The sequence below is a fragment of the Monocercomonoides exilis genome (assembly GCF_001643675.1).
Source record: "Monocercomonoides exilis strain PA203 chromosome Unknown scaffold30-1206723, whole genome shotgun sequence".
Taxonomy (NCBI): domain Eukaryota; phylum Preaxostyla; order Oxymonadida; family Polymastigidae; genus Monocercomonoides; species Monocercomonoides exilis.
The window spans coordinates 436,460-456,576 of NW_027150575.1; the positions used below are offsets into that span (position 1 = coordinate 436,460).

At 39.5% G+C, this 20,117-nt stretch overlaps 5 protein-coding genes across 5 annotated transcripts; 1 reads left to right on the forward strand and 4 right to left on the reverse strand.

The window, feature by feature from the left end:
• Positions 1-609: 609 nt before the first annotated feature.
• MONOS_15700 (uncharacterized protein) lies at positions 610-1,272 on the forward strand (the record flags this gene model as incomplete). Its single annotated transcript, XM_067868593.1, has 1 exon — positions 610-1,272. One exon carries the CDS (start codon positions 610-612, stop codon positions 1,270-1,272), a length of 663 nt encoding a protein of 220 aa, XP_067725108.1.
• A 1,858-nt stretch (positions 1,273-3,130) lies between these two features.
• MONOS_15701 (uncharacterized protein) lies at positions 3,131-3,853 on the reverse strand (the record flags this gene model as incomplete). The annotated part of the gene is made up of 1 exon (XM_067868594.1): positions 3,131-3,853. The coding sequence occupies one exon, from the start codon at positions 3,851-3,853 to the stop codon at positions 3,131-3,133; it is 723 nt and encodes a 240-aa protein (XP_067725109.1).
• A 361-nt stretch (positions 3,854-4,214) lies between these two features.
• On the reverse strand, positions 4,215-4,889 carry MONOS_15702 (uncharacterized protein; the record flags this gene model as incomplete). The annotated part of the gene is made up of 1 exon (XM_067868595.1): positions 4,215-4,889. The coding sequence occupies one exon, from the start codon at positions 4,887-4,889 to the stop codon at positions 4,215-4,217; it is 675 nt and encodes a 224-aa protein (XP_067725110.1).
• A 36-nt stretch (positions 4,890-4,925) lies between these two features.
• MONOS_15703 (uncharacterized protein) lies at positions 4,926-5,709 on the reverse strand (the record flags this gene model as incomplete). The annotated part of the gene is made up of 1 exon (XM_067868596.1): positions 4,926-5,709. Exon 1 carries the CDS (start codon positions 5,595-5,597, stop codon positions 4,926-4,928), a length of 672 nt encoding a protein of 223 aa, XP_067725111.1. The 5' UTR covers positions 5,598-5,709.
• A 2,349-nt stretch (positions 5,710-8,058) lies between these two features.
• On the reverse strand, positions 8,059-17,642 carry MONOS_11045 (uncharacterized protein). Its single transcript, XM_067863543.1, has one exon. The coding sequence runs from the start codon at positions 17,637-17,639 to the stop codon at positions 8,421-8,423; it is 9,219 nt and encodes a 3,072-aa protein (XP_067725112.1). The 5' UTR covers positions 17,640-17,642; the 3' UTR covers positions 8,059-8,420.
• Positions 17,643-20,117: the final 2,475 nt, after the last annotated feature.

Below are 20,117 nucleotides of genomic sequence, written 5' to 3' on the forward strand. Positions count from 1 at the left end.
GTGACAAGTTTCAATACTGAGCAAATGATGAAATAAGTTTGCAACAAATTTTTCAAAATGTTGTTTTTATGAATATTTTATTCTTTTTGATGAACGCTGTTATCAATGATAGGAAAAAAGACGACTTCGATGAAGAAGATGAAGAAGTGAACATTTCGAAAGGATATCCCGATCAATACACCAAACGGAAACTCGAACATAAAGCTTCTCATCCTCGAAATGTTGACATCCAAAGGCTCTCTGCATCAAATCAGCATACTCTTCTTCCATTTTTCTCTCTTCATCAAAACCTTCATGATCAACATCATTATTTTAACTCTATCATCTTCAATATTGATGAATCTTTTCTTCGACTCTCTGATTTTTTCTCTTCTCTTGTTTTCCATCCTTCCGACATGCCGCCGGTTTCTTTAAAACACCGATGAATATGCCAAATGCAACTCTTGTCGATGCAGCTGCAGCTGATGGCTTCTCCCTTAAAAGGATCATTCTGTGGCCTTGTAGGATATTACAAGATGAACTTAACCAAGGATGCAGTTTTCAGTTAAATGTTTTGGAAGAAAATGAAGGCTGGATGACTGAAGAACTATTCTCAAACACGCTGAAAAAATGTTGCTTCCAGGAATCAATCAAAGAATAGAAGCTTTGAAGAAGAGTGATGAACATTGCCTTCTCCTTCTTGATACGCATTCTTCGAGAGCGCAGCCTGACTTGTGGATGAAGTTTGCTGATTCTTCGATAGATGTCATCACCTTCGTGCCCCACACCACTCACATCGCACAGCCTTTGGATCGTGGAGTGTTTGCTGTTTTCAAAAAGACAATAAACGCTAATTATGAAGCACCTTCTTCTTCTTCTTCTGTTGTTTTGCGACGAGAAGCGCTAGCTGATGTGCTTCCACAAGCCTTACAAACTTCTTTGTTGCCTTCTACAATCAAATCATCATTTGCGAAGAGCGGAGTTCTGTCACATCAGTGGCATGAAGTGTTAGCCAAGCTTCCAAAAGAACCTTCCGTCACTCTGAAGAAAAGAACAAAAAGATTTGATTATTTTGGAAAATTTATTACCGATAAAGAATTTTTAATTGAATGGAAAAAAGAAAAGGATGATAGAAAAGAGTCAAAAAATGAAGAAAAAGAAAATGAAGAAACAAAAAAGGCTTTGTTTGAAGATGAAAAACCGAAAAAAAGAAAAATCAACCCATTGAAAAATTTAAATGATGATTTTTCTGATGATGAAAAAAAAAAGAAAGAAATACTTGAAAAATTGTAAAAATGAGAGCTTGTTGATTATATTGATTATTAATATTTTTTTCTAAAAAACGAAATCAGCACACAATACACAAAAGAAATTTTTTTTATTTATTGTTAGTGTTTTCAAAAAAATATTCGGGTTAACAAATCACCCTATATTACGCGTTAAATGCAAAAATGGATAAACTGATTTCTTCATTTTTTCTATTATTGATTCTCCTTTAATGAATGCTTCATCAAAAGTTTAAAAATACACTGAGAGCTTCCTTGTGTAATGAAAACAAACCAAATCAACTTGTTTGTTTAACAAGATCCAACAAATTATTTCTCGGTGAGTTTTTTGAGGAAACTTGTGAGAAGCATTCTTGCGGAAAAAATATCAGATCGTGGCATTTTATATTCGTTGATGTGAAAGTCCAAATGGGTGATTATTTATGGGATCATTTAAATGGACTTTTCAAATGCGATAGATGGAATTTGTTAAAAAAAGGTAATTTGTTGAAACAAAAATATTTTAGAGAATAATAAATGGTATTTTATTAAAAACTCCATTTATTTAATTCTGTCCCACAATAAATAAAAAAAAGTTGATCATTCCTTTCCTATCATTCATTTTTGTTAATATTGCATTTGTATTTATTTCACATATCATCGTAGATGAAGTTTCAAGAAGATCGATATTTCATAAACTATTAACTACAGTTTGTGCAAACAATACCAGTTTGCAAAAAATACCGGATAAGATCGATTTCTCAATAACCGCAAGAAGAAAAATTCTGTTTAATTTACTCAAAATATATCTCATGAATACAAACTCACGTGGCATACAAGACTTTCAAATTAACCTCATTTGTGCTCAGAAAAAAATTATTTGTAAAATCTCGAATCAATTGGATATTGAGTTTCTTCGAGATTTCAATCATTAATTTTTCTGTGCACAAATGAAGCTATTTTGAAAGTCTCGTTTATCAATTGAGTTTTTATTATTGAGATGTATTTTGAGGAAAATTGTCAGAATTTTTCTTCTTGCGGTTATTGATAAATCGATCTTGTCCTGTGTTTTTTGTGGACCGGTATTATTTGCACAAACTGTGACTTTTTATTTTTGTTCGAAAAAATAATCTTTTTGTTGTTATTTGTGTCAAACAATTATTTTCATAAATATTGACCTTTTTTGTTTCATGAATTTGAACAGACATTTTGAATTTTTTAACAATTATTAACATTTCAACATTTCAATGAGTTGAAAAAACGAAAAGGTGAAAAATCGTTAATCTTGTATAATTTTTTGAAAGTTAATAATTATGAAAATATAGAAGGAATGAAACATATGAATGAAAACCATTTTCAAGTATTTGAACAAATTTATTGATCACATATGTTTTTTAATAAAAAAATTAATATTATCTGCAATTAAAACATCAAAAGGCTTGAAATCAAAAACTCAAAAAAATATTTATCATTTTTTGAATCAAATCATGAATTGCATTATTTTGTTGAGGTTATTTTCCTTTTTCTTTTTTGTTCATCTTATTCTAATTACACTCGTTCTCTTTCAAAGAATTTTAAAAAAAGGAGCAAATGCTTCTCTAATCTTGATGATGCATAATCTTTTTTTTTACATATTATAATGTTACATGCATGATAGAGAGAAGAGGAAGAGGAGGAAGAGGAGGAGGAAGATGAGGAAGATGAGGCAGATAAGGTAGAAGATACAGGAGAGGTAGTTATGGGTGTGTTCAAAAGAACGAGATAGAAGACGGAGATGGAAAGGGTGAAGATTGAGAATGTGGAGAAGATATAGAGAAAGAAGGGATTTGTCGTATGGTTGCAGGAGAAAAAGGGTGAAGCGGTGGAGATGAAGTGGGATACTCACTTCAACCGATGCTGTTACAGACAATGTTATTATAGATGTTGTTGATGTTGTTGATATTGTTGATATTGTTGTTATTATTGGAGTTGTTGTAGCTAACAGAAGGTGGAATTTCAGTTTTCACGAAAGGAACAGTCGGATAAGCGCGAGAAAGAAGCACACCGAAGTTACTGAGTGAAGCTGGTTCAGGATGTGTATGGAAATAAACAGAAGAAGAAGAAGAAGAAGAAGAAGAGAAAGAACCAGAAGAAGAAGCAGAAGAAGTGACAGCCGAAGAAGAAGCATTCGACGATGATGCCGAGCGATTAGCATCGTTGCCAAAGGGATCATAAGAGACAGATAAGCTGTTCTGTACTGAATATTGACTAGCCGCGCCTGCAAGAGATGTCTTTCTTAACATTTCAGATTCATAAAACAGATTCTGGCTGGACGAGACGTAGTCGAAATCATAAGACAAGCTGTAAGATGTGATACGCTCAGAGAAGTTGCTGGAGGTTGAAAGATTCGTACTGGAATGCGAATAACCTAATCCACTACCACTTCCACTACTATCACCACCACCTCCTATTATTCTCTCGTTGCTCAAGATCTCATTTGTGGAGCGTGCATAAGTGATTGGATGTCCATCACAGCAGTCAATGAAGCACTTCAATTCATGCGTCGATTCCTCAATGAGGGGCGCAGACAAAGTTAGAGCAACAAGCTTCTGCTGATGGATGATGCTCATAAAAGAACGCAGCTAGTAGATGAAACGAGAAGAGGTAGCTGTTGCTGTGGAGCGTGTGTCGCAGAAGTGAGAAGAAGATGAAGAGGAGGAAGAAGAAGACGAGGAGGAAGATGAATATGACTGTGGATGGATCACAATTTCAGATGTCTGGCTGCTAGTGGTGGTGATGCTGGGAGAGCGGGTGATAGCTGGAGAATGCGAAGAAGCCAGCTATAAAGGAGCTGTTGCTGCAGCCACTGCTGCTGCTGATGATGCTGATATTGAGACTGATGCTGTATCGGACAGTTGCTTCGCAGACGACGTGCTTTCTAGGTGCAGCACAGTTTCTGCATCTGTTTCGAAGGTTTTTTCACTGATGGCATCAACCTCGTGTTCTCTCCAACTCTGGGATCAACCTCAGTGATGGCATCCTGTGGCTTATTGCCATTGGGTTCGCGGATGAGTCACTTTTGATGGAACAAGTGTGGTCGAATGAAGAAGTCACAATGAATGTGAGCGGGTCCGGGTGATTTGAGAGTGGGATGCGGTTCTTTCTGATCTCGCGGATGACGTAGTCCCTCAAAAACAGCATCTTTATCTGCAGATTGAAAAGGTTTGTGAGCACATACACACAACACGTGAACATCGCATCCCCAAGCACTGTGCGCATCTGATGATTGAGCGAAGACAAGCCAGCAAAAAGGCTCTCAAGAAGCTTGTTCAGAGAATAAGACAGCTCTTCTGCACGAATGAGAATCGTCTTTTCCCTCTGAACCGCCTCTTCCGTCGCACACTTGCTCTTTGCGATGGTTGCGATGTGCCTCCGGATCTGCGCCCCTTCGTTCTCCATCTGCGCAATCAGGTCAGGACAATTCTCCCTCAAGCTCTCTTTGATCACAAGTGTATACGACAGCTCATCCTTCCTCCTATCCACCTTGTCAAACGTCGCTGAGTGGATCACCATGAAGTATTGATTCTTCAGCCAGCGGGACAGCAGCCGAGCGGTTGATGGCAGCTCGGGGAGTTTGTGATAGCACACTTCAGTGTCCAGCCGCATGTTCACATCTTTCGCTGTCGCCAGGGAGACAGAGAGTTAATCCACATTCCACATCATGTGGATCATCTCCACTATTGGAATGTACCGAGACTGCTCAATGAGGATGCGGTAGCGTATCACAAGCAGGATGCACAGGTTGCTCAGCCACTTCACATACACGTTGCGCGGAACCGACGCACGGAAAGTGGTAGTGATGGTGGGGATGACAGGCTGAAGTGTATTTATCGACTGCTTCACTGTGCCGATGAGCAGCTGTTCCTCCATCGCTGGCTTCCCAGGTAAATCTAAATGTGACATCTCCTCAATCCTCTCCGGTTCTGCACTCAGCACATCCATCTGCCTCTGTGTTGTCTCAACCGTCCTCCTGATCAACGAATCTTTCTGCTCCAAGAGATCTATCGCATTTTGGTTCTGAAGTGAAGTCTGCGTCTGGGACATGAGCTGCTGGAGGAGGTTTGTGTGTGTCTGGAGCTGCTCAATGATCAAAATTGTCGACTCACACGATGCAATCTGCTGCTGCATCGCACTGATGCTGTACATCAGCGCACTGCCTAGAAGTCCACAAATACCACAGTCTCTGAGTGTGAATAGTTCTCTATGAAGAATGAGCCAGATATCGTGTACCGCCCTGTGTCCCCCACGTCGTGCTCTTCGAACTGTGTGTCTGTGATAAGTTAGCTGTTTGTCTGTAGATGTTTGCCAGCGCATTCACAATCGCCTGCCTGATCGATTTCGTCTTTGCACATTGAACCTGCGCAGAATCAGGCATTGAACCAGAAGAGGCAAGGTGATATGGAACATTTATCTGCCCAGCTGTACTGGAAAACGGAAAAGTTTGTGCAAATGAAGATAGAAGCGGAGAAGAGGCAGGCAAGACAGTTGTTCCATGCCCACCGTCACCACTTCCTCCTCCTCAGCTGCTTCCACTGTAACTTATGCTGCTGCTGCTGCCTTTTTCGCTATCTGTGCTATTTTCCTGTGCTGATGCTGAAGTTGCAAGTTGGTGCATCACATCCTCCTGAACAAGTGTGGGGATGATCATCGAGTAAAATGGGCTGAGTCAGTTCGACGAAATATGTTTGAGGATCTCTTGGTTCATCTGCTGTGCGTTGATCACATTCGCCTCACATATGAACAGCGACAGCTGGCTGTTCATGTGTGTGTAATCTTCCTTGTTGATGTTGATGACCAGCCTTGATATCTTGTTCATCCGTTCAACCAATGTGTCTATGTCTGTCCCATAAACAGAATCCACCCTTTCTTCTGCAAGATCCACGCTATCCTACCAAAAATATACACTGTACAACTCTGAGAGTTCACTGATTGGAATTCTTTTCCTTGACCGAAATAAATCGGCTCGATCTTCTGGAACATCAGGCCTCGCTTCTTCTGCGAGGAGCAGCTGAACATGTTCGAATGATATGCAGTGCTGATTCAGTTCTGACGTGTTGCTGAAGGAAACAACCAGAAAGCCTTCTAAATTGGGTGGATTGACAGCTGAGTGTGGGCGATAAGAGATAAGGGCAGGAGATGGAGCTATTTGTGTTTGTGGGGTGCAGTGGTTGTTGAGTGCCCTAGGCGATTTCTGTAATTGGGCGAGCTTTCGTTGTGCTGATTGGTCACACTGAAGAAGAAGAAGAAGAAGAAGAAGAAGAAACCGCATGATGTGAAAAAATTCCGTTTGAAATGGATTGTCCCTGGGAATGGTGCTCAACATAAAAAACGCTGTTCATTGTAATGGAAATAAAAAGATATAAAAAAAAATAATTAGTTTTGCATTGATAATTATAATTCCTCAAAAGAACACATTCACACTCCCAATCGCAAAAACAGAAGATTGTCCAATCACTGATGCTGCCATTCTCCTTTCTCCATCATCCTTTTTTTCCCACATAAATATCCTGCTTTCGATGTTGTCATTCATTTTTTTCCAGAAAAAATATCTCCGAAATCTGTTCTTTCCAATAACTTTCCAATTGTTATCATTCCTTTTCGCTATCATCAAAATGCTTCTCCATCGGATTGATTTTTCAGAACCTGTCAACGACGCAGATACACTGGGATGAAGAAATTGCTCATATCGAGAGCACACTCCTGATATCGATCGTGAATGATTCGCATAGAAGAAAACTTGTCCCTCAATATGCAGTGTGTGATGATTAGGATTGCTATGCAAATACAACAGAAGAGCGGGAGGCAGAGTACTGCACAAGCAGTTTTCTTTTCCACGCCTCGTGGAAGCGAGAGTGGTTTTTCTTTCTGCTCCGATCAGAATACTCGCCTCACCGGATCCCTGCACTGACTTCAGGAGACAGCTCCGAGGGGCAATGTCCCCTGCACTCTGGTCTTCGTGACCGTGGAAAAGGCGAAGTCGGTGGTGAAGTGAAGCGGACAGTGCATTATTTAATTAGACAATTTTTCATGTTATTGTTTTGCATTTTTTCTCTCCCTTTTTCCACGTCATTTGGGAGGGCGAAGTTTTTCACTCAAGCCACTCATAAATCATGATCAATACTCATTTTCTCGAAGCAAATCCTGACTCGCTGCGTTCTATCAAGAGTTGATTGACATTTTCCTACAAAATATTGTGAAAAACATATAATTTTGAGAAAATCCTTGAACAAAAAAACTGAGAAAAATGATGAAATGACTTTCAAATTTTCCGAATCTTTATTTTTGTCAGGACTGGTTGAAAATGGAAAAGAAGAGAAAGAAGAAAGGGGGATGGAGGTGAGTGCAACAATTACAGAGGGATAATAACATTTCAGTTCAGAGTGGAAGTGTTGTTGCAATTGGTTCATCAATGTGTCCTGCTCCGCAATAAGATTTTTAATAATCTGTTTGTTCAGTTCTGCTGTTGCCTAAAAAATTGTTTATAGATAATAATTTTCCATTTGAAAAATAAAATGATTGATACAATTTCTGGAAAATCTGTACGTCAATTATTTGTTTTTGAAAAACTATTTTTTTTTTCAGTCGGAACATATTCAGCTCACTTCAAAGAAGATCCATTTTCTGTTGCTTAAGACAACTTTCTCTTCGTTTGTTAACTTCATTGCCTGTCTTTGTCATTCTGCAAATTGTTGAGCATTCTTCGGCTTCGTTGTTGCCTTGCCAATGGAGCTGCGTGCATTGTCCGCCTGATCCGATTTATAAAATACACTCCATATTCTTCTTTCCGAATATTCATTGAAAAGAAAAGGAAACAAACTGAAGTGATGATGGGGAACAAGCAAAACATAAGACACAAAGACTTTTATCCCAAACACAGCCAACTATCACTACACTAACACACATATAAACATACATATAAACATACATATAAACATACATATAAACATACATATAAACATACACATAAGCATATAAACAAGAATTTTGAATAAAAAACAAAAACTCATAGAATTGAAAATCAGCTTAAAAAAATTCAAAAAGACACAACAGCACTCTCAAGCAACAACAACAATATCACTTGTCCAATTTTTTTTTCTGTTTATAAAATACACTGCATGGCTCGCCATCTTCTCTTGATCACTGCACAAGAAGAACAATCCGACTGCTTCCTTCTGTTCCTTCTCCGTTTCCGTTCCCACTTCCACAAGAGGGCTCCTTCTTGTTCCCATCTGCCGAATAGCAGCACAGCGCATCTGTCATCGTCATTATCAACGATCCTGCCGGAAACCGCTGGATGAACTCTCTCTTCAACTCATTCAGGCTCCCCCGCTCTCTCCAATCCTGCGACACACACTTCTTCACCAGCCCCAGATAGCTCGACTGCTCCGCCTCTCCCATCCCTGGCCTCTCCCCATTCACAATCTTCTGCCCAGCCACTTCCCCTTCATACTCTCCAAACGGGATCTCCAGAGTCAAGCACTCCCACAGCATCATCCCAATCGAGAATACCACCGACTCCTTCGTTGCTCCCATCTTCTTGTTTGTCAGTAGCTCTGGCGCCATCCACCTCAAACACTCTTTTCTGTTGTATTCATCATCCTCAAACGCTGATGAAGGAAGAGAGTATTCGCTATCATCATCACTGGCAGATGTCACAACAGTTGATGAAGATATGGATGATGAGTCTGAATCATCATCAGATGAGAAGTCGGAGTGCATCACAATGCAGATCACCATGTGCTCAGAAAATAGAACAATATGAGGGCTCAGAGTGGAAAGAGAAGATAATCCATTTTCCATCTCATCAAAGGAGTGGAGTGCGAGATTGGCCACCCAGAACAGGATCTGAGCAGCTGTCTGCTCCCTCTCCTGCAGAGTCCCAATCGCCATCTCCTTTGTCTTGTTCAGCCCATGCAACAACATGAACAGTGAATCCCTCAAGTCCACAATCAGCTTCTCATGAGGAGACGAGCAGGCCATCGCATCCACCAGATTCGACATCGATGAGGTGGTTGGACACAGACTCTCTGATCGAACAAAAGTTGAGTCTGAATCAGTTGTTGAAGTGGATGAGATCGATGGTGATGGTATTCTCTTTCTTGTCTCTTCTTCCTCCTCATTCTCATCAACTTTCTCCAACATCCATTGAGGAATCTTGTCTGAGCCTCTTCCCAATATGTATTCAGTTGATCCGCTCTCTGACAGAAGATGCTCTGATGACTCTGAATGTTCCATATTCGTCTCATATATTCTTTTCTTTATCCTTTCTTCATTCTTCTTTTCTGCCTCCCTCTCTGCTCTCCTCCACTGCTCCTCTGGAGACATCTCCATCGTCACCATCTCGAATGCCTTCGGATCCTTCCTCACTGTATCATTCACAATCTCTTCTAATTCCTTCGTTCTTCTCTTTTGCTTTCTCCACCGAACAGCCAGAACAACAGCAATAACAAGAATAATCGATAATATCACAACAAGCACAATAACAATCAACAACCAATGAGACTTTCCTTCTTTCTCTCCTTTAACAAGTTTTTCATCTCCTTTTCCAGCACTTTCACTCCTGTTCTTCAGGATATATGGCTCTGTTGATGAAAGGGAATCAGCTTTTCCAAACACAATCCACACACTCACTTCTGTCTCTTCTCTCACTTTCTCCAGTTCTGAACATGAAATGAATGCGTGAATCTCATTCTCTGACACAAACCCTTCTTCTTCAATCCCCTTTCTCACAATCTCCTCTTCATCCCCATTTTTCATGCTCATCTTCACCGACAAATCACATGGCAGAAGCAGCTTTCCCACAATCATCAACTCCACATCCCCATTTGGCTGTGTTGTGTTCTTCACCTCTTCCAAAATGGGGATGAAAAATGATGATCCTCTTTCAGTTGCTATCCCTCCCAATCTGCATCTCTCATCCAATATCCACAATGATGAGTTGTCCTTCCATCCATCACCTCCTTTCACGCTCACAACATCCAACTCCCCATTCCCTTCACAAATCACATTCCTTCGAGCTGATGGATATCCCTCAATCGATGGGTTGTTGTTCTCAAACTCTCCTTTCTCAATCTTCACATTCCCTCCACTCACCCACAACCCACCACCCTTGCTATTTCTGATTGTTGTTTCCCTCATCTCCACTTTGCTCTTCTCAACGCCAATTAATGATCCATTCCATTTGCACAATTCCTCATTTTTTCTTTCAACTTCCTCATTGATTATCTCATCTTCTTTTTCTCCATCAAACACACATGCCTCAACCTTCACTTCCTTGGATCGTCTTATCTGCATCATGCTTCCCTTGTCCACCGAATTCACACATTTTCCAAATGAGCAATTCAGCACACTCACCTCTTGTTCAGCATCTTCCATTGAAACAACACATCTTTCTGACAGCAGTGTTACATTCTCAATCATCATGATCTTCATCTCCACCTTCGCTTTTCCTCCAACACTCGCAACATCTTCCTCACATTTGATATTCGATATTCTTGTTTCAACAATTGTCACATCCGATTCCTCACAAAACGAAAGCACAGATCTTGTTGAATGAATATCTCTGAATGTTGAATCAAATATCTTCAGCTCTCCACTTTCCACACTCACAACTGAACTGTTCAACTTCATATCCTCAATTGCTGTTGGAGAAGAGAAGAATTCACATTCTTGTATTTTCGTCATTCCATTCTTCACTTTCATGAGACAATTGTGAGTTGATTCAAATCCATCTTCAAACTGGAATGAGCACCTCTCCACTGAACATTCATTCACAAACTCCATCACACAATCCTTCTCACCTGATTTCTCAATCTTGCAGTTCAATCGAACAATCCCCTGTGTCTTTTTCAATGAATTCACAACCAGATCTCCAATCACACACTCCTTCCTCACAAACCCTTCCCCATCAATCAGAATCCCATTCATCACCCCTTCTTGTATGTGCTCAACCCCACAGTTGATGCTGGAACAAGGGTTGCTCTGTGCCCCACACCCCCTCCCATCGCTCCCTCTCCCACTCACAAACACCTGTGCCGAATAATAGAATGTGATCAGCGGAATCAGATCAACATCTCCCTCGCTCCAACCATCCCTCCCACAGATCGAGTTGTTCGAGTTCAGTGACTCCTGGTTGTAGTTCAGCGCAAACAGTGTTTCGTTGATCTGGTGAGCAATCGAGTGGCATCTGACAAATATGTCTTTCCCCACATGTGCCTCATTCATCACAAACAGGATGTTCACAATCTTGAAGTTCAGAGGTGGAATCTGACTTTCATTTCCATAATTCGCATGTGGGTCAGTCCCATCAATATACAGCCCTCCTCCACACCCTGTTTCACTCGAGCACTTGCACATCGAAAACGAGCTCCCATTCACTTTCAACACTGATTCCCCACTCTTCAGCACCACTCTCATCCCCCCTCCTTCAATGCTCAAACCACTCTTGCAACTCGACATCGAACACTCATCCATCGCACACTCCACCCCATCCTCATATGATCCCACATCAACAACACTCGCTCCAATCCCTTCATTCGTGATGTTCGCAAATGAACACCCAACAACCCTCAAAACTGGTCTGTTCCCATTTGAAAACACCTTCTTTTCTCCATTCATCTGGTTATCCTCTTCCATCATCGAAATCAGACTTCTCTCTGCCACATCAGCAAATGAGATGTTCACATTCTGAAGTGTCACCTCACCTGCACTTGGCCTGAAGGCAATCAACCCTTTCAACTCTGAAATCAAACTCAACGAACACCTCTCAATCACAACACTCCCTCCATTCGCTCTCATCACACAATATCCAAAACTCTCTGCCACCCCTCTCCCTGGGCCAAATGAACATTCAATCACAGACAATAATGTGTTTGCTCCAGAGGATTCAATCAACACTGAATGATGGGTTGTGATGGCTGGCTTGGTGAATGACACATTCACAAATGACAGACTCACATTCGAGGAGATCATTGAACCATCATCAGACAAATCATTCTCATCTTCATCACTGATCGTCACCCCTGTCCCTTTCTTTGTCCCTTCAATCACCACTTTTGGTGACTCTGAAATTGATGATGAAAATGAAATGGAATGGCTCAATAACCCTGATCCCACAATGGCAATATGTGTTTCCCCTTCTCCAAGTGTCGGATATCGAAGTGATATCAAGTGGTCAATCGATGAGCATGGTGCTTCTGAATACCCACACCCACTGAAGTCTCCTCCTTTCTCTCGAGAAACAAACCCATCCCCACTCCAGTTCCTCCACAAATACACAACCAGTGGAATCACATATCCCTCATCTGTGCTTGCTCTCTCCCATCCACACAGCTCATCCAATGATCCCAACTCCTCTGAACTCATCTCCCATTTGAAGTGCTCCTCATTCACAATCTCTCTCAGATCCCATCCCGAAACAAACACATTCTTCCCTTTCCACGCATTGCATCCCTCAAATTCCATCCCTTCCATCACAAATGTTCCCATCTCATCTGCCAGCTTCACAAACATCCCTCCTCCCATTCCTCTCTCTCCCTCCTCAACATCCTCTCTTGGCACTTCACACCCAGATAATTTCACTCCTTTCATTTCCAAACTCCCTCCCTTCCCCACTGATATCTTCATCCCTCCCCCTTTCATCCCACTCCCCCCTGAACACGCTGATGACAAATTGCATCCTTCAACATTCATATTCCCATTCACTCCCATCTCCACATTCAAACATCCTCCTCCTCCACTCCCACCAACAACTTCCACTCCACTCATTCGGCTGCCATTCATCTCCAATTCAACTCCATTCGAAACAACAATTGGTGACTTCCCATTCATTCTCACTCCCCCTTCCATCACAAATCCATTCACAACCAGCCCTCTTCCCTCGATACAAATTACATTGAATCCAATCAGTTCATCATTTCCAAATGTGACTGAGCAGCTGGTCATTGTGATGGTTGATGATGATGAGGAGGAGTGGATAAATCCACTTCTCTTCCCATTCATTTCTTCATTCAGCACAAATGACAAATATCTCATCTCAAATGATTTTGAACATTCAATAAGGTTATTCTGGCTTATCGATCCTTCATCCCTCACCAACACCCTCATCCCTTCTTCTTTTCCTGAAACACTCAAACAAAATGAAACCACTTTCATCTCACTCTTTATCCATGATTCTGAGATAACTTCGATTTCATGAATGTTGATGTTCGCTCTCTTCTCAACACAATAGTCAATTGTCAAACACCCAAACTCCTCAAACCCACAATGGCTCTGATCCAGCGCCCTCTCTCCTCTCCCATCAACTCTCAGCTTTGTTCCCATTGAACACAAATACACAAACAGCGGAATCACTTCCCCTTCTCTCCCATCCTCACTCCCACACAACTTCAACACATCTGTGGGAATCACACCAAAATCAAAAAATGAAAATGAACTCCCATTCACTTTCCACTCCAACAACACTCCTCCACCACATTCAACAAACACATCCTTCCCATATGAAGCTTTGTTATCCTCTCCAAACAAACTCTGAATTCCAGATTCCATTTTCATTGAACCATCCCTGCTCTCCATCGCAATCATCATCCCTCCCCCTCTCCCTCCACTTCTCCCATCTGAACTCTCCTCTGAACCCTTCGTCTCACACCCATCAATCACACAACTCCCATTCACAACAACACTCCCTTCCCCTTTCACAACAACACTCATCCCTCCTCCTCTTCCACATGCACACCTGCACCCCTTCACAACACACGATTCAATCACAATTATCCCATTCTTCCCCTCATCTCTCTCTGCCCCAACCACTCCACTCACCCATCCTCCATCTCCACTTCTCTTCTCAATGTTGTTCACCTCACATCCACAAAACACAACTGATTCCACCCCTTCACCAAACTCGACCAGTGAATGTTCTCCAAATGTCAAGGTCTCTGTGATCACCAATCCCTCCACTTTCACTTTCCCCCCAATCACATTCACAAAACAATATCCAATGGAATTCTCAGAGGAACAAGCAACAGAACAGTCAGTGAGTGTGAGGAGTGTGGAGTTGGATGTGATCAGAGATGATGATGATGCACCAGATAGAGCAGATGGAATACAGAACTTGATGTTTCTCATTGAACTTTTGCTCAACACCTCAATCATACAAGATGACTCAAAATTCTCTGGTGCTTTCACACCAACCTCCATCCCTTTTGTGGCACATGAAATCTCCCATTCATTGCCATCTGTCATTCCGACTGCCTCAGCAAGCACATATCCTGAATCCAATTCGATCTTCTTGTTTGTGTCTGCATATCTCACCTGTGCTGCATGCGTGATGGTGGCACACGGATAATAGTCAAACCCACAGAACCACGAGTTGTATCCACCCAGCCCATCCTTCCCCTTCCCCACATGTGCTGCATCTGGATATGAATCCAAATACACATTCAGTGGGAACAGCCTCATTGTTGTGTCACTCCGATCATATCCCACCAGCTCATTGTATTTTGATTCATCATGCTGGACATTCAGCGTTGAGGAGCTTATTCCCCAGCTCGCTGAATTGCTCCCATTCACAAACACATAATTCCCCCCCAATGAGGCAGAACACCCTGAAAAGTCAACTGACACAATCGAGAAGTCAATCGAGTTGTCAGCCAGATACAACATCATCCCTCCTCCATATTTGCCACTTGTGCATCTCTTGATTGTTGTTGTTCTTTCAACCTGAAGCTTGCTCGTATCTGTTTCCATCTCAACCTTGATCCCTCCACCACTGCCATTCTCACATTCACAATCCTCGATTGTCACATTCTGAACAACAAATGTCTCCCCTTCTGTCACACTCTTTGCCACAACCACCCCATCTCCTTCTGTCAACTTCACATTCTTTACAGACAAGTTCGCCAGAATACTCTCTCCTGATGTTGTGGCTGTCAAAAACAAGGCAGAAGAGGAGGATGAAGAAGAAGAAGAAAGATCCGTCTCGGAGAACAATGATTGAGCAATGTTCATATCTTTGATCTCCACATCGGTCATCAACAGCTGCGACAGCGGAACCACAAACACCGATGACGACATCACATAGTCTCCTGTTTTGCTCGTGGTAATCAAAACATCTTCCAATGAGAGCGACCCACTCCCGTCAGACACCACAACCACACTCGGAGAAGTTCCTGCTGTTAAGTTGCAATCAACCTTCAAATGGCTCATTCCCAAGTGTCCTGTGGTGACACTGAACAATGCTCTTGCTGATGAAAGGGTTCGTGTTCCAATCGAACTCTTATCTTTCCCTTTCCCAATGACTGAAATCTTCTTTTCTCCAATCTCAATCATTGTCGTCTCACTTTGATGATTCCCTTCCATCAGTGTGACTGCCAAGCTAATTTGTATATCGCACATCTCAAACGCTTTCTTCGCTGTCAGACATGGATTTGATTCATTTGACCCGCATAGCTCATATCCGTCACTCCCATTCACTGAAACATAAATTGTCTTGTCCTTCAGCCAATCCTTCTTTTCCGTGTGTTGAAACGTCCAGGCACCAGCATTCGAGTAGTTGCATGCATAGCACAATCTCTGTTTATCTGCGTTTGTGGTGAAACATTCATGAAACGGATTATTTAGGGATAAATATACACTGTAGTAATCATAATATACAACATCATGGCCATATGGCGTATTTGCAGAGCATTCACATTCATGGAAGAACAAAAAATAACAATAAATAATATCATTTTGTAATGCTTGTTTATATGGATAAAGATACAATCCTCCTCCATGTGTTGATGCTGAACATGAGATAAACTGAATGCTCCTCATTTTGAATGAGGCAGGAATTATGTGGCAATACAGCCCTCCGCCGCCTGTTCTTGTTAGTGAACAGGAAGTGAAAATGCAGTCATACACACACGCACTCTCCCCTTCTCCACTTTCTATTCCAATACAATCTGTTTCTGAAACCTGAAAATTATCTAATCTTAAACTACCTCCATCACAAGCAGCTTTGCAATTCTGGAATTCACATGCACTTATCTCAACACATGTTGAAATCAAATAAATGCAAATTCCTCCACCAGCATTGCTTTTCGAATTACAAGTGTTGAACGAATCATTAGCAATTTGAATAGAATTAATTGTGTGGCACATGATTCCACCTCCTGTATAATACGCTTCACATCCACTGAACGAACAGTATTTCACTGAAAGTGTTCCAGAAGAAAAGCCGAACATACAAATTGCACCACCATTCGAAGAGCCATCTGTATATGAGTCAACTTCTCCAGTAGCTTTCGATCCATTCCATTTGCACCAAATGAATGTGTTTTGTCCATTGTCTGTTTCATTCTGTCTCAAAGAATGTTTCTTATCGCTTTCACTTCCAATGCATTCAACGTTCCTTGTTCGACAACATCCAACAAAGGAGGTGTTTGAAGCTGTCAAAAAGGCATTGTGGTTGTTCAGAGAGGGAACAATCCCGCCATCATACACATCACACACTGATGAAAATGAGCAACTGTTCACAAAACTTGAGGTTTTAATAAATGCTGTTGTTGAGGATGAACAATCCAAAGATGCTGTTGAAATATTGAAAAACTTCATATCGAAAAGTGAAAGACTTCTGATTTTCGTCGATCCTATAAGAGGAGCAGATGATACACTCAATGATGAAAAGAACGATGAACAGATAAAAACACAGCCACGATCAGATATTTCATGTTCAGCAACATTCGATGAAAAAAGTGGTGAAACTTCTGACGAAAATGGATTTAAAGATCTCAATGTGATGTTTGTCATCATTCCACTGCTTCCAGCAATTTCGAAAATGGGCTTTTCACAGCCAACGACAACTTCACATGAACTCAAAGCAACATTACTTCCTTCTCTCCCACAAATAACCGATGTTCCATTCCCGCACTCCAAGCTCATTCCTCTCCATTCAACAGAGCTGTTCTTCAAATCAAAAACTCCATAAATCTGACACAGCCCAATTTCCTCAAATATCACTTGCCTCATTTGATTGTGATCATCAACATTGGATGCAAATGTATTCATGTGTCTGAATTTTTCAAGCCAAAGCACTTTTCCTTCTTCATTTTCTCCATTTTTCTCATCTTTGCTTCTTTCTTCTCTATTTTCCTTCTCAATTTCGTCTTGAAATGCAATATTCATCTCATTATTAGCATTCCCACTGCTTCTGTCTTTTGGCTCCTTTTCAGTGAATATGCTTTTCAGGGCAGGAATCATTTTCTCGCTTTTGAAACAGTCATTCTCATTCGCACCTTCAACACTTGAATCGAATAAATAATGTTGACATTGAATGCTCCATCCAAATTCCACCAATGCCAAAATCATAATGAGCATCATTGGTGTGAATTGCCTTTTTTTTCTTTTTGCTTATATTCTAATTTTTTATGGGTTGATTTTGATCATTCTTTTTTTTTATTTCCTTTGAATCAAATACTTCTGAAATATTTGTAAAAAAATTTTCAAACGATAATGAAGTCATTAAAAAAAATCAAAATAGAAAATGAACAGGATTCTCAATTTTTCATAATTATCATCCTGAAACACATTTTTTCTTATCAATCCTTCCAATTGTTCAAAATCTCCCTTCGAAAATCTATAAAATTGAAAATGAAGAAATGAACTTAAATTTTGCAAACTTAGAAAAAAATATGAAAAAATGAAAAAATGTTCAACTTGAGTAATCTTTGTTTGATTTCTTTAATATAATGAAAAAATTTTACTTTTTTTTAAATATTATGTTTTTTTTTTTTCACGGCAAAACTTATTCACAGTTGTTCGTTTGAATAAACCAAAAGGTTGCACATATTTGTTTTGTCATAGCTTATCAATAATCTCTAAGTTAGAAATATCTTTATCTTATATGTTGTTCAACATTCGCAAAAATATTTTTTGTGGAATAAGGTGAAATTTTAGAAAGAAAATGCGCCTTATCACCACGCAAAAAACATTTGTTATTTCAATGCAAATGATTTTATATCGTTTTTATTTATTGTTTCAAAAAGAATTCTATCAAAAATATTTATTATATTGACTTTTGTTTTCTCATTATTTCAAATTTTTAAATTCATTCGCACACTTTATTTCTTCATCTTTTAAGTGTTCATCGTTTTTCTTTTTCATCTTTCTCTATTTTTGCAATCAACTTGTTTCTGTTTCCTTCCAAAATTTGAATAAACTTCTCATCCTAACAAAAAAACAATGAATGATTCTCATTTATTTTTCAAATTCTCAGTTGATCCAATTGTGTCATTTTGCAAAATTTTTCTTCTTTTTCATTCTTGCAATTTTTCAAAATGGAAGGGTCATGATTTCCCAGCATATCAATTTTTCAGTTATTAGGGTGCATATGGGACGAAATTTTTAACTTTATGAATTTTGTGCCATTCAGAATTTTCAAACAATTCACTCATTTTTCAAAATATTCTAAACATTTTTGCATGAGGATGTCTGATTTTTTATGATATGAAAGTGGAAAAAGTTTGGAAGAAATCGTTGTTTTTTAGTAAAAGCAAGAATTTCGTCCCATATAAAAATTATCTTTTGTTGTTTTTGTGATGCAACCACAAACGAATATGATAGAGATTTATTCTTTTAGTTTTTTCCATTTCTCAAGCAAGATCTTTTCTGGCTTTTTTATTTTTGAATGAAATTTGAATGTGTTTTAACCTTTTATTTGATTAACTGAATTTGTATATCTGATTGTGAGGCATCTTCTACAGAAAAATTGAAAGGCATTATTTTCTTATCGAACTTGTGAAAATTTTTAAGTTGGTTTTTTGAATGCAGAACTTTTATTTGAATTGACAAGCTGTTCTTTTGCTTATCAATATCAGAAAATGGCTGAAATAGATGATTTATTCAAAGAGATGGACGAATATGAATTGGAATTGGTTCTTTCTAAAGAAATATTCGAAGAAATTAACAAAATGATCGAAAAAAAGAAATTGTCCAACCATGGTGTCATTTTGCTGTTGAAATATGTGGGATATTGGAAAGATCTCAGACATTTGTGGATTCCAAAGTTAATAGTATCTTCCTTAATTGAAATGCTTGAAAAGATGATTCTTAATAAAGAACATGAAAAAGAAGAAGAAAACGATAAACTTTCAGTTGATCTTTGCACATGTAACTTGTTATTTTTCGATTTTGATCATCTTTTGAAATAGAGATTTTATTCTATATGCGTTCCTCTAATTCTAAACTTTGTCCTGGTAAAAGGAAAAGTTGTGGATGAACAAAAAGAAGTAGAGCTATCTCTTATGACACTTAGTTACATTCCAGAAAACTATGTGTGAAAACAACATGCAAGAATATTTTTTTGAATGAGTTTTTATTTTATTTTTTATTTTTTATTTAATAGTTTTCTTTTTCTTCTCTTTTCTATTTTTTTCTTTTTTTTTTTTCTTTTTTTTTATTTCTTATTTTCTCGAAGTCCTTGAATAGAGAGTTGTATCTGGACAAAATAATTGCATTCGTCAAGTATCATCAGGATCACCGCAACCTCTCTTCGCTTGCCTATTCATCAATTTGGTTGTTTCGCACGCATAGATATTTCAATGATGATGATATAGGAAATTCTGTAATGAAAGAATTGCATTTTGTGGAGGATTCATTGAAAGAATTAGAAATGCTCGAAATGCGCATTGATTGGAAGAAAAAGACAAATGAGTTAAGGAAAATGAAAGAAATATTTTCGATAAAGGAGTGGATAAATGTTCTGGAATTGTATTATATCTACAGCAATATGAGAAATGAAGAATGTGAAGGGCTGGTCTCACAAGTTTTTCATCTGTGCAGAAATTCAAAAGATAATTG

What these genes read in the sequence shown, in the direction of transcription:
- MONOS_11045 (XM_067863543.1), bottom strand. Translation starts at nt 17,639, where the DNA reads ATGATGCTCATTATGATTTTGGCATTGGTGGAATTTGGATGGAGCATT.